At 40.5% G+C, this 13,500-nt stretch overlaps 1 protein-coding gene across 2 annotated transcripts in view; it reads right to left on the bottom strand.

Moving 5' to 3' along the window:
* Positions 1–13,500, bottom strand: part of LOC117472836 (protein HIRA) — a 32,537-nt gene that overhangs the window by 3,963 nt on the left and 15,074 nt on the right. The window contains exons 5-19 of one of the 2 annotated variants that reach the window (XM_034118258.1): positions 12,462–12,556; positions 11,360–11,455; positions 11,055–11,221; positions 10,212–10,379; positions 10,013–10,126; positions 8,868–8,938; positions 8,272–8,377; positions 7,347–7,568; positions 6,752–6,837; positions 6,213–6,404; positions 5,425–5,568; positions 5,103–5,322; positions 4,840–4,947; positions 1,001–1,149; positions 100–261 (exon numbers count right to left, since the gene is read on the bottom strand). In XM_034118258.1, coding sequence (XP_033974149.1) covers positions 100–261; positions 1,001–1,149; positions 4,840–4,947; positions 5,103–5,322; positions 5,425–5,568; positions 6,213–6,404; positions 6,752–6,837; positions 7,347–7,568; positions 8,272–8,377; positions 8,868–8,938; positions 10,013–10,126; positions 10,212–10,379; positions 11,055–11,221; positions 11,360–11,455; positions 12,462–12,556 — 2,100 coding nt within the window. The remainder of the gene's footprint in view (positions 1–99; positions 262–1,000; positions 1,150–4,839; positions 4,948–5,102; positions 5,323–5,424; positions 5,569–6,212; positions 6,405–6,751; positions 6,838–7,346; positions 7,569–8,271; positions 8,378–8,867; positions 8,939–10,012; positions 10,127–10,211; positions 10,380–11,054; positions 11,222–11,359; positions 11,456–12,461; positions 12,557–13,500) is intronic. The other variant, XM_034118259.1, reaches the window with a different exon arrangement.

Here is a 13,500-nt window from a genome sequence, read left to right as displayed (position 1 = left end):
CAAACAGACAGAAAACAAATGAACAGCTGGATAACAATCATCATAATGTCTAGAACAATCTAGCACATGTGATCTCCAACAGAATGTATCCGGGCTCACCAGACCGACAGCGCAGCCCCAGCCGTCAGAGCCATGACAAAGTGGCCCGAGCAGTGCAGAGCTGACACAGGCGTGGCCAGCTGAATGGCAGGAAGGAGCCGCCGCCCACAGGAAGAGAACACTGACAACATCCTGTCCTGACAGGCAACGGCGAGGATGTCACTGAGGGAGAGAAGAGCAGAGTCAGAGATGTCGTTTTATTTATTTACAAATTCAATTAATAGTCTAGTTGCCAGCCTATAGAGTCCTGTTGTGAACTCAGAAATGTTGAGTACCCCACAGTTTTATGTAAGAAATGTCTGGTACAGGTCCCCAGCAGATAGAAACTGCCAGATGCTAACTTGTTGGGCAATTTGCACAATTAGCATAAGTTGCATAAATTACCATTTGCAGACAATAGCTAAATAATTGCTTGGCCAATTTGGAAAATGTTGGTGTGGTTGTTTTGGAGGTTATTGAGGACATTCAATCAATTTCTAACATTATGATGATCAAAGTGCCCTAACACTTTCAAATCGAACCAAAATTCATCTACATCAGCCCCTCGGGAGTACAAATATGGCCACTTTCTGGTTAACACGGACATTTCTTTATCCTGGAATTGTCAGAGATTGATCCAACATCCTCATTAACCTCCAAAACCACACCAACATTTTCCAAATCAGCCATGCCATTTTTTAGCTATTAGTTGCATATGCTTATTAATGCAATTTATGCCAATTGTGCAAATTGGCCAACATATGCAAGTTAAAATTAGGCAGTTTATTTGTGCTGGGGACCCGTATTATACATTTCTAACATAAGACCTTTGGGTTACTCAACATTTCCTGGTTCACAATGCTGGCAAGTAGACTACAATGAAAGACAGCTGAGTGTGTGTGTGACGCGCTGATTCTCGTACCTGCTCCCTGCAGCAGTGACCACTGAGCTGGGCAGCAGTGTGTTCCAGTCCCGTCCGTCTCTGGAGCATCGCAGCTGGCTGAGCTTTGAACCCGCAACTACAGACACCTCGTTCTCCACCTCCAGGAACATAGATGGCTCCATGCTTACCTACACACACACAAGTTTCAGCGTTTCTGTCAAAAGAAATTCAATTTACCAGACAGATGGGAGATACTCTGGACAAATGTTATCTGTGTTTGTTATTGAGTTATTTAATTGATAAAAAGGGCTTTTTAAAGAATGACATAATCAAGGCATGTATATTAATTGTATTTATATTTATATTGAGACATTTAAGCCTGCATAACTGCTGATGACTGGTGCTGTGCTATCTGTACCGAGGTGCGCCTATGAGGCACCAGTTATGGCTAGTTTGAAAGGATATGCAACTTGTCCCATGTCAGGGTCTAAGGACAGAGGGGGTCGTATTCTACGGTGGAGAGAGTCAGCAGCTTCAGGTTCCTCGCTGTCCACATCACTGAGGACCTGACATGGACTCTTCACACCACCACCATCACCAAAAAAGCTTGACAGCGGCTCTTCTTCCTCCGCAGGCTGAGGAGGTTCAAAATGGATTCCAGGATACTCTGCAACTTCTACAGGTGCACCATAGAGAGCATCCTGACCTTCTACAGGTGCACCATAGAGAGGATCCTGACCTTCTACAGGTGCACCATAGAGAGCATCCTGACCTTCTACAGGTGCACCATAGAGAGGATCCTGACTGGCTGCATCACAGCCTGGTACGGCAGTTGCACCGACCTCAATCGTTAGGCTTTACAGAGGGTGGTGAAAACTGCACAGCACATCACCAGGACGGAGCTGCCATCCATGGAGGACCTTTACTCCCAGAGGCTCAGGAAGGATATTCATCTGGCTGCTACTTAAAAATGATTTATCTATTTACCTAATATATCATATTTCAATTAGGGGTCCGATTGAGTTTAAAGTGACGCTGTTTTCAAAGGACCGATATTCCGCATTTGACCGATTATCGGTATCGGCCTTTTTTTTATCAAATTGCCGATAAAACGTTGGCTCTGATGCGGCCGTTTCTCTCGCTGCAGTCACCACTCTGTGTACACGAGCAATGTCCCGTCCACAGCGCTATCTGATAGGCTATTACTGAAGTGTCAATCAACACTGAAGATTTTCCGGGCGGGTGCCAGCCAGAGAGGCGGGACCTTCTCAGATTACAGGCAGGTGCGAAAGAACGCAGACACAGACTGAAGCAAGCAGCAGCGCTGAGCGGCAGAGCCATATGTGTTTCGAAGGAAAATCAGTTGAAAGCCGAAGTTCAATAAACATCCCAATCCCCTATGCTGAAGTTGCAAAAACACCACGATCTTATGATCCAATTCTATCAGTTTCCCAGTTACACAGGGACGCGGGAAGTCAGTCAGAGTTGGGGGTGCGTAAAGCGTCTCGCAGCGGAGTAACTGTGGTGCGGTGCGGAGGGGGCTGCGAGTGGAGCCTCGCAGTTTTTCAGGTTGATATGTGAAGCTCATTAGCTAGCCAACATGTATCTAGCAAATGTTTAGCAAAATATTAGAAGTGAGGCGATTAGACTAACGTTAGGTCTACTGTAATAGCCTCACTTTTAATATTTTGCAAAACATTAGCTAGCACTAGTGTTTTGCAGTTGCTAGCAGCTTATTGGGATTGTATGCTAGATAGACAGGCATTGTTTTGATATAATAAATTAAGCATTATTGTTAGTTAAGCATGTCAGCCTGCAGCCCCACTTTTAACTCTCTGTCTCTCTCCAACTCATTGCAGATGGCTGCACTAAAGAAAAGGGCACAGAGAGGAAACCAGTTGTAAGATGTTTAAAAGTTCATTAACCTGTTAAGCCCTGAGCCTGTTTTTCAGGTCTCAGGCTCGAAAATGACATTCCCAGAACAAATGACCATATCTTCCCTTCTAAAAGGGTTAAATTAATAATCTTTATTCTCAAAGTAATGATAAACCTGTGAGTTGGATGTAGAAAAGTCAGAATCAATATAGATGTTTTTTATTTGAAAGAAAACTCAGATTTTACATAGTAAAAAACTGTAAATTATAGTGTCCGTCCAAAAATTCTTTTTTACTTATAGTGAAAACTACCCTTGGATGATGGTAAGGTAGACTAAAAGCTTTAGAAATCCAAAGTACAACATATAATAAGTACCCTGTATCAAGATTGATGCAAAACAAGTGACATTTGACCTTTTTAGAGAGGTTTAGCCAAAAGAAACCACTTCTGGGGTCATTTGGGTGGATTTTCCATATCTCTGGCCCCCCTTGCTCGATTTTGATGGTTGATACCTCTTTCTGACCGTTAGAGCCAATAGAATCGAAGGGGGAGTCCCCCACACACACTCATTGTGAAGAGAAAAGGTGGGGGCTTTGCGCATGTCATTTTGCATTAGAGTGAAGCTACATTCTAGCTCTGACATCTAGAAACGTAAAAACATGGATTATCCGTCTGTTTTCTCATGGATTATCAGAAACCATTTCAAAGGGACACAGACACATTGGATTAACCTATGGATTAACTTCAGCAGCGTTTTTATCGTTTTAATGCCATTGAAGACCACTTTGGAGAGACTACAGAGCCAAGGTAAAAATGTTAGCATTTTTAGCTACCTAGCGTCACCTGTTTTGATGTCTGTTTTTGTTTATAGCGTCGCAAATTCGTATAATTCAGTGATAATGTGGGTACCCATCGATTCTGTGTCACCTCACGATGTGAATCGATGTCATGGATGTAGAGAAGAGATAAATAATAAGGTTTTGTGAGTGATTTTCGGTGCAGTAATTAGTTAGCATTTTTCGCTCGTTGCTAATTCAGAGGCTCATTGTGGGTTTTCTTTAAAAAAAAAAAAAAAAAAGATCAGTTAGATGAGTTTCTTCCCGTTACATGGATATAAAACATTCATAGTTTATTAAATGAACATGCCCTCAGACACTGTTTCCTGCAAGATGTTGCGGCAGTGCCCCGGTACCGGGGTCTCTCGGGCTTAATAGGTTAAACATAATATATGCTTAAATGCATTTCAAAGAAGTTGTGTTGGAGTTTGTGTTATTCTACATTTTGACACCAAGATTTTCTGATTTTACTGCAAATGTATATCGGTTATCTGTCTCCTTGATTACTAATAATCGGTATCGGTATCGGCCTTGAAAAAGCCATATCGGTCGATCCCTAATTTCAATGACTTGCATATGGACTCTTATTGCACTATTTCACTTTTTTTCAGCTATTTTCTTCTTGTATTTACTATTTATTTGCACTATATTTTTCTGTTTATCTGTGTTTTACTGTAGGAGAAGCCTGTGACACAAGATTTTCATCTGCATAACTACACTGTAGCTATGTCCGTTTGACAAATAAAGAACCTTGAAACTGTAAAGTCCCCCGAGACAAATGTAACATTTGTGATATATAAATACACTTTGATAGATTGATTGATGCCAACTTGTCCATTCATACTTTTTTGAATACACTTTGAATGGTGCTTACAGCATATTATTTTTACCGGACTTCTACTGATTATTCCGATATATACCGGCTTTATGGAAACACTGAAGTTTATATATAAAGCATTGCCTGAGCGGAGAATTTGTACAGATCAAAGACTTACGATTGAGTTTAAAGTGACGCTGTTTTCAAAGGAACTAGATATTAAATAGCACTTTCACAGCTGATTGCAAACCTAAACTCTGAACATAGTGGTAATCTAGCCAGGTCTGTCTCACACACACACACACACACACACACACACAGATAGAGATGGAGAGCGAACAGCATGTTACCTGCAGACTGAAGGTCTTCTTTATACTGGGTGTTGGCAGTTTGAGAGCAGCTACAGGAGGTGGAGGAGCTGCCACCCTGCTTGGCTCCCGCTCTGCTGTGTGAGTCATCTGACAGGAAAAGTGAACTCTCAGTTTATTCTCTCTCTTTTCCAAGGTTTAATCATGTTTTTTTTATAAAAAAATGAATGGTTCTCTTAGTTCTCATTGATTAACAAGTTCATTTGTAATCTCAATCTTTTCACTCTTTCCCTCCATCTCGTTACCTGAGTGAATGGTTGGGCGGTGGGTGCAGCCATCTTGTCTTTCCTGGGCCGTCCCTTCTTCCTCTTCTCCACCACCTCTCCTACATCTATCAGCAGCTCGGGTTTCCTCTTGCCCAACATCAGGTTTTTGTTGATCGAGGCCATTTTGTCTTCGCTGTCGCTGCTGGTGTCGTCTTTGTTTTTCAAGTCTTTCAGAGCGGAGAGGCCGTCTTTGGGCCTGCTGGTTGACGATAAAAATAAGTCAAGATTTTGTTTTGTATGTCATCTTTGAGCTTTTCTTTTAACCTCACACTGTTCCACTTGTTAAAACTGAGTCAATCACCTGTCCAGCGGCATGAGTCCAGAGATGGAGGAGATGACGGCTGTGACCCCCGTTGTGGCCTTTGACCTCTCTGTGAACCTTGAGTCCAAAGCTTTCATCGGCTCGATCTTGGAGGCAGAAGTGAGCAGCAGACTGGACTTCAGACTGGAATGCAAGGAAACACAGACATTAACCCTCCTGTCATGTTTGTTTCTCCTTCCTTACTTTGGGGTTTTGTCTGTTTTAACTGCTCTTACATTAACACAAAAAACATTAATCTTCACCTAATTGTATTTAACACACTTATAAGCTGCAAACAATGTCTCAGAGTACAGGTTTACACGAATACCTACAAAGAATATACACAGAAAATGTGTCAAATGTGGGTGTGTAATAGCTGATGGAGGAATATCATCTAGGGTTACCAATTCATTTCCTATGGCAGTCGTTTTTGACCAGAAATAATAAACATCATAGGCGTTACAAGTTGACAGTTCTAAAAGTATGAATAGAGTGTTCTGCTTTTGGTTCTTGAGGAAAAAGTGTGTGAGATAACCAAAGCAGCATATAATGCAGGCAAGTTAAATGATATATATATATATATATATATATATATATATATGTAAATTCAAAGTTCTTTACAAACATGAAAAACATAAAGAGCATTAAGAAATAGTGCAATAGCATCAAATTATAAACTGATAATTTGTTTTGTTTTGTTGCATTTATGTGTTCAAAAGAGCGAGCTTTCCAGTTAGGAATTGTACAAGCCTATCAAAAGAAACAAGAAAAGAAAAAAAAGCTTGTACCCGTCCTCCAGGCCCTTTGTGGCGCTGTTGGGTGGAGGCGAGGTGAGCATGGGGTCGTGGATGGGCCGAAGCCCCAGAGAAGAGGCCTGTCCTGGGCTGGAGTCTGAGCTGAGCTGGGAGGTGAGCTGGTTGGACATGGAGGAGCCCGACGGCAGGATGGGAGCGCTGTTGAACAGAGCGGGAGAGAAATCCCTGCACAGAAAGAGAAACTGTTTGGTGGGCTTTCTCCTCTGCATGTTTTCTAAATGTGCAGTGTGTAGAGCTCTCAGTAAGGAAGCCCATATGGGATTTAAAAAAATAATAATAACTTGACAAAATGGACAATGTATTTCCACAATAGTATTAGTATTTTTAACAAATGTACTCAATCATAAGGTTTTCAAAACAAATAATATATATTTTAATTATTAAATGTTTGGCATTTTTGCATAAATGGGAAATTATGTTAAATTGTTTATTTTGCACTTAAGGTTTCTACATTTACTTAACAATATACATATATGTATATCTTTAAGTTGACATGATCTATGTTTCCCTACCCGGTGTCCAGCTGAGCAATGCAGAGCGGTGTGATTCGTCTTCGTCCGTCTGCAGTTCTCGTCTCAACCTGTTTCTTCAGGAGGTTCTGCAAGACGACAACATAAGTCCAAAAATATGTATTTTGCCAACCATTGAAAATACAGCCCTGAAATAGTAGTCATTGATATTTATCTTTTATTTCTAAAACGTTTTTATAATCTTTATCTAATCCCTCTGTATTGTCCATCTAAATATAAACATAAACATTTGGGAGAGAAACTCCGTCTGGAGGGAACGTTGGGATTGTAGTCTTTGCAGACCATTAACATACAAAGAGAAAACCCCAAAAGATGTAATAGGGCCCCTTTAACCCAAAGTTGTAAATAGATTTGGATACAAATATGATTTAGATGAAATTGAGTGTTTTTTTATTTTATTCATCTTTGCCGATTCTGAAACTTGATTTTGTGAATATATATTTTTCGAAAATATTTGTATGAAAATCAGACACAAATGAAGAAAAAATAAGATGAATTCAATGAAAATCTTAGTTTTTATCCTGAACCAACTCAACACTTTGTGCAGCTTGTTGGATGTTTCAATCTAGTGTCCCACCTTCCTGATGTCCTCGAGAGACTCTCCGTTCATCATGCTGTTGAGTTTAGGGGCCGAGGATTCTGGCCCGGCGCTGCCCGGTCCCGAGTTGGCCTGGATTGAGTTCTGGCGCTCCTGCTGGTATTTGAGCATCTCAGGGTTCTCGATGATGGTGGTGGAGAGCTGAGCCTCTGTGCTGGTTATAGCCAGACTCTTACCGTAGATGTTCTGATGGATGCTGTTCTGTATGTCAGAGAAATGACAGGAAATTGTTCTTATTTGGGCTTGATAGAATGATGGAGGAAAGGACAGCATCCAACAAGAGAACAAAGTAGAGACAAAAGAAAGGAAGGGAAATAAAAGCCGACGTAACAAGGTTGGGCAGGTTAATTTGTCTTTGGTTTGGTGCATAGAAAACATATTGATAAATTATATTGATTGATTTTAGGTGTCCTAATAAAAGCCAACTAGTGTGTGTGGGAGAGAAACTCCCTCTGGAGGGAACTTTGGGATTTGAGCCTTTACTGACCTATACAGTACAATACGTTAAAGGGAAAACCCCAAAAAGCATTATGGGTGCCCTTAAAATCATTTTTACAACCTGCTGCTAGAACTGACATTTGTATTATAGTAGCTTGCTTCTCTTGATAGAAAAAAACTTACATTTTAAGGCAAAACCAAGATGTTTTCTTGTTTAACTTTATTTTTATAACAGTCAACGGAAAAAGAAAAAAAACAGCAAAGTTCCACAAAGGCTTGAGGTCGATGATGCTGAGGGCAAACAAAATCTAGATTAATTGAAGTTATTTGTTTATAAAAGTCCTAAAACCTGGGAATGAGTTTGCGAGCCAGCCTACAAAAATACGTCATGACTGCACCACTCTGTTAAGGTAAATAACTAAGTTCGTGTTTGCAGCCAGATGTGATTCCATGATGAGTGTCTAACCTTCTCCTCCTCGTTTAGCGGGTCTCCCAGTTCATCCAGTGAGAAGTCCAGGTAGGCCACAGTGCCGTCCATCGAACACACCAACATCCCCAGACCTGTCAGAGTCCTGACACACACACTACATGTTAGACACTTTTATCCAAAGCGACTTACATACTCAATACTGTGGGCAATCCCCACAGGAGCAATTTGGGGTGAAGTGTCTCAGGAACACAACGACATGCTGACTGCAGTGGGACTCAAACTTGCTATCCTCTGACACACACACACACACACACACACACACACACACACACACACACACACACACACACACACACACACACACACACACACACACACACACACACACACACACACACACACACACACACACAACACACACACACACACACACACACACACACACACACACACACACACACACACACACACACACACACACACACACACACACACACAACACACACACACACACAACACACACACACACAACACACACACACACACCACACACACACAACACACACACACACACACGGGGGGGGATGTTTGTCAATGTGTGATAAGCCACACGAATTATGTCTTAAACTCACCAGGATATGTCCATAATCGATTTATCAAACAGATCATGGATGACCACCAGAGGGCGCTTCAGAGAGGTCAGCTGAGGAAGAGCAACAGACAGAAAGCTTTAGAATCTAACTTGTTACTTTTACATATTTAGGATCTATATACTGCAAAATCATTTAAATAAAATACTAGGGCTGAACCAAATAGTTTGAAGCTTTATTCATTAAATTGATATTGAAATTATTAATGATTTTTTTTCTTGCATGTCCATACATTTTGTTTAAACCCCGTCATTTGAAGGGTACCTAAAACGTAAGTTTAATTGTCTTATGCCTTATTTGATGTGATCGCATGATTCCTTTAGATTTTATTGCAGATCTGCTGTAAGCTAGCTAGCTAACGTAGCTAACATAGTCATTTTAAATATACTGACAAAACTTACAATTACGAAACAGCTAACTCTGCCAACAATGACAGAGGGCCCACCATATAATCCCAGATCATCAACAAGCGCTCCAGTCGCAGCTGTGTGCGTCACTTTTTAGCGTCCCCCCTTTTCTTTGTGTTTTAAGCTTCTTGCAGCGTTTTGTTTATGCAGCGCTTTTAGCAAACCTTTCCTCAAGTTGACGGATGGCTTTGCATGTGTTTCGGCACATTTGTGTTTTCCCATCTGCATCATTTTTTGAAACTGCAGTGCGTATCTCTTAATGGAAGTGTTTTTGGGCCGTTTTAGCGTGTTTGCAACGTACTTCCATACTTGACTGTTAATAACATGACATTAGCTGTTTTGTTTGTTATTGTTTGTTGTGTTTATCTGGCAACAGGGTGTAAATGTTAATTTTTTTTTTACGTGTGTGGACCCAAGGAAAAGTAGACAATGCTCCTAATGGATTCTAATAAAGACATGGTGTGATTTTTAAGAGGATCTGTGGAGTGCTGTGTTTAGACCGGGACTTCCCTGCAACACCACAGTTGTAATTTAAAAATCATATTTTCCCTTTGCCAAATATTGCTCATACTGCAAATTGGGTAAAAAAATCATCTATTGATTGTGCAGCTCTAGACAAAAGCAAGCCGAAATATCTGTAGCTTGACTGAGGAACCTGCATCCCTGGAACTGATTTAAACATATTGCCATTTTATAACATTAACCAAAGTGTGAACATACCCAGACGGAGAGCGACCGGTCTTTGCTGCCGACGGCGCAGCAGCAGTACGGACACCCGGGTTTTTGAGCGCTGCCGTTCTTCTGCTTCTTCTTAAAGATCTTTGGGTTAAATTTCTGCAGAGAAAGAAACCAAATATTTTCAAGTTGCAGATACGATTTGTTTACAATTAAAAGTCTGATATGGCTAAAACGTCCTTACCACCACTGTGACAGCTTTACGGTGGCCGACGAAGTCCATATTCGTTTTCCAGCCATCTCTCTCCACGATCTGAGCGGTGGGACCGGAGTTGTTCATGGCGTGAGCTGACACCAGATACTGACCGTCTGGAGACCAGGACAGACGCAGGACGTGGGTCGTCCCACCACACTGACACACAGAGAAAGACCAGATAAAATTATTCAAACCCTCATTGGTGAACTGTGGGTGTGGATGAATGCAGACGAGGCAAATTGGGTAAACACTTACATACAAAAATAGAGTGTGTTTCTATGTGATAGAGTGGTGCAGGAATGAGTCCTTAAACCTGGAAATTAGTTAGTATTTCTTTTTTTTAGGTGTGTTTTGGGATACCTGATCTGTGTTTAACACAAGCTGTAGAAATGTTCACGTTTTGTCCTACGACATTAAATATGTCAGTAAATACCCCATCGGTGAATGTGTGATTGCATTTATGCTTCAATTATCATAAAAGTGGTGTCAATCTAGGGATTATGACTGTGCTGTGGGTGGATTTTGGTTTCCCAAACTGGCAGTGACACACTCACGCTCGCTTTCTCTTTCTGTCCTAATTTGTGTTAAAAAAATATAAATCTATATTATCAAATATTATATTTGGGAAATAAAGTTTGAGGTTTTCTTCCAATGAATTAGTTCGTAGATACAGCCGAATGAAAATTTAAAAAACTGTTGCGAAAAGTGGGTATAGTTATTTGTATAATTAAACAGGAATAAAAACCAAGTTAATAAGTTGTAAGGTACACCTTTCATAGTCAACCACCTGCTCCAACAACACCATCACACACAGCTCACGAGTTTCTGTACCTCGCTGAAGGGTTTGGTGATGTTGGCCTCCATCTGCCAGTCCATTGTCCTCCACACTCTGAGGCTGTGGTCGTCGGCCTGGGAGGCGATGTATTTCCCCACCGGGTCCCACGTCAGACCTTTAACCAGCCCAGTGTGTCCTCGCAGACATGTCACCATCTCTGGAGCTACACAGAAGACAGACAAGAATAAGGGAAAAGTCTTCCTGCTCTGTGGAACATGTTTTCTTTTTATTATCCTAAAAATAAAGAAATTGTTTCCAGCTTTGAGGCTGCAGACAGGGTTAGCTCTGGGAATTCTCCTACTTGGAAATTTGCGAGCGTTCCAGATGACGATGGTGTTGTCCACGCTGCAGGAGGCCAGCCACACGTCATGAGGAGACCACGCCACGTCCATCACATCTATAAACAAAAACACACACACTGTATAAACCCCCCGCTGTTCCAGAAACTTGGACTTTTCCACATTATCTCCATTGCAGAAGCATTAATGGACTCATCCATACCGCACCTGTTTAGTACTGGATTGCATATACATGCACAGTCGGACTGTTGACTGAGTCACTAGCTTTGTTTTTTTTCTTGTGGACATGCGTTTGCGTTCATGGCAAAATATGTTTTTATATTGACACTTCAGTTGAGTTGTTGGTGAATTTATGTTCTATATACAGCACTTACTGTGCAACATATGGCAGTTAGCAACAGCCACTAAGCTAGCCATGCAGACCACGAGGCAACATGGGGAGTGGACTCAACATGTTCAGTGATATTATTTTGCTTGCATAATGTACAGCTAAGTTAAGTTAAGGGCCAATTTTTGTTCACACATTTTGGTCATTCCATAGACTACATTGTTCTTATTTGATTATGTGTGATTACTTGTGAGTTAATGACCATTGGTAATGGGTAGTAATCCTACATTTACACCGCTATTCTATATCGGCCTGTGGCCAATAGAGGGCAGCATAGGCCAGCTGATTGTGCTTTTCACTCATCTGATTTACTGTGTGTTGAGGTGGAAAACCCAAAACATTGCTACTTGCCATCACCTTACTATAAAAAGGTATTTTTTTTTCCCCCTGCTTTATCTTTGCATTACAGTTACCACACATATTCTACATGTTCATTTCCTACTCTTCATACTGAAGAATTAATACAGTTGGTAACAGACTATGGACAGCCATTCTTCATCATCCGTCGGTCACCTACACCTTCTAACAGAGGACGGGGATATCTAGCTGAAGCACAACAGTTAAGATATCAGTGAGTAATACAGAAGGTCTGTGATGTGTCTTAATGTGGTTTCTTTTGTGTTACTGTGGGTTTTCGCTGCTTGCTTCAATTATTTAATGCATTTTTGGAGGTATTGTGTTTGAGTACATATATTTAATTGTGTTTTGTGTATTACCTCCAGTGTGGTTCCTCAGGATGGTGACACACCTCCACTGCTCCACGTTGGCCAGCTTACTGCTCGACCCGAACACTGTGCTCGGACCAATGAATCTACATAGTAAAACACACAGTGTCAATATGGCCTCATTGATTTCTTTTAAATCACTACTAAAATCACATTTTTATGAAATCACTTTCTTGTGTTAACTGTGTTGTATAATGGGGGTGGGGGTTGTGGTTATTTTGTATTATTACTGAAGCACTTTCTAACCCGCTTAAGGTGATAAATACATTACATATAATACACGTTTCGTTACATCTAATTTAAAGATCCTTTTATATATCCCTCCAATTTATAGGATAAGCTAGTATTTATCTAGATAAATACAACAAACAATTGACAATTCTTTATAGATTATTAATATTATTGATTTGAAAAACACTGACGGCACAGTTCTTTACATTTAATTACCCCAAAAAAAAGGGTATGTGGTTAAAAAATACTTTAAACGTATCTAAGATTGAACCTGTAACAGCAAGAACAACATCTGTATTTACGTGTGTGTGTGTGTGTATGTGTGTGTGTGTGTGTGTGTGTGTGTGTGTGTGTGTGTGTGTGTGTAGGGATGGGTATCGTTAAGGTTTTAACGGTACTACTACTTTTATCGATACCGCTTATCGGTCCGGTCTTTTAACGGTACTCTTATCGGTTCTTTTGGAGAGAAAAATGAGGTAAACGAACTATATGTTGTATGTCAGGGACTACGAATGGAAATTAGCTCAAAGCTAAAATCCGGCATATTTACACTTGAAGCATTATTTGTCTAAAGTGTTCATTAATGTGCATTGTCACTATTCAAATAAACGATTAAATGACAAATGAAAATAAACAAATTGTGAACAAAACTAACATTGCTTTTTATTTAAATTAAATACATAATATTTCACATCAAAAGAAACAACGTTTTAACAAATGGTATTAAATAATGTGATGACAGAACTGTGAACAGAATGGCTGAAACTTTAACAAACTAAATAACTCAGTTACCTCTAAT

Source organism: Trematomus bernacchii, unplaced genomic scaffold (genome assembly GCF_902827165.1).
Source record: "Trematomus bernacchii unplaced genomic scaffold, fTreBer1.1, whole genome shotgun sequence".
NCBI lineage: Eukaryota > Metazoa > Chordata > Actinopteri > Perciformes > Nototheniidae > Trematomus > Trematomus bernacchii.
The sequence above is the reverse complement of the archived record's forward strand: the minus strand, read 5'-3'. Positions and strand labels throughout refer to the sequence as shown.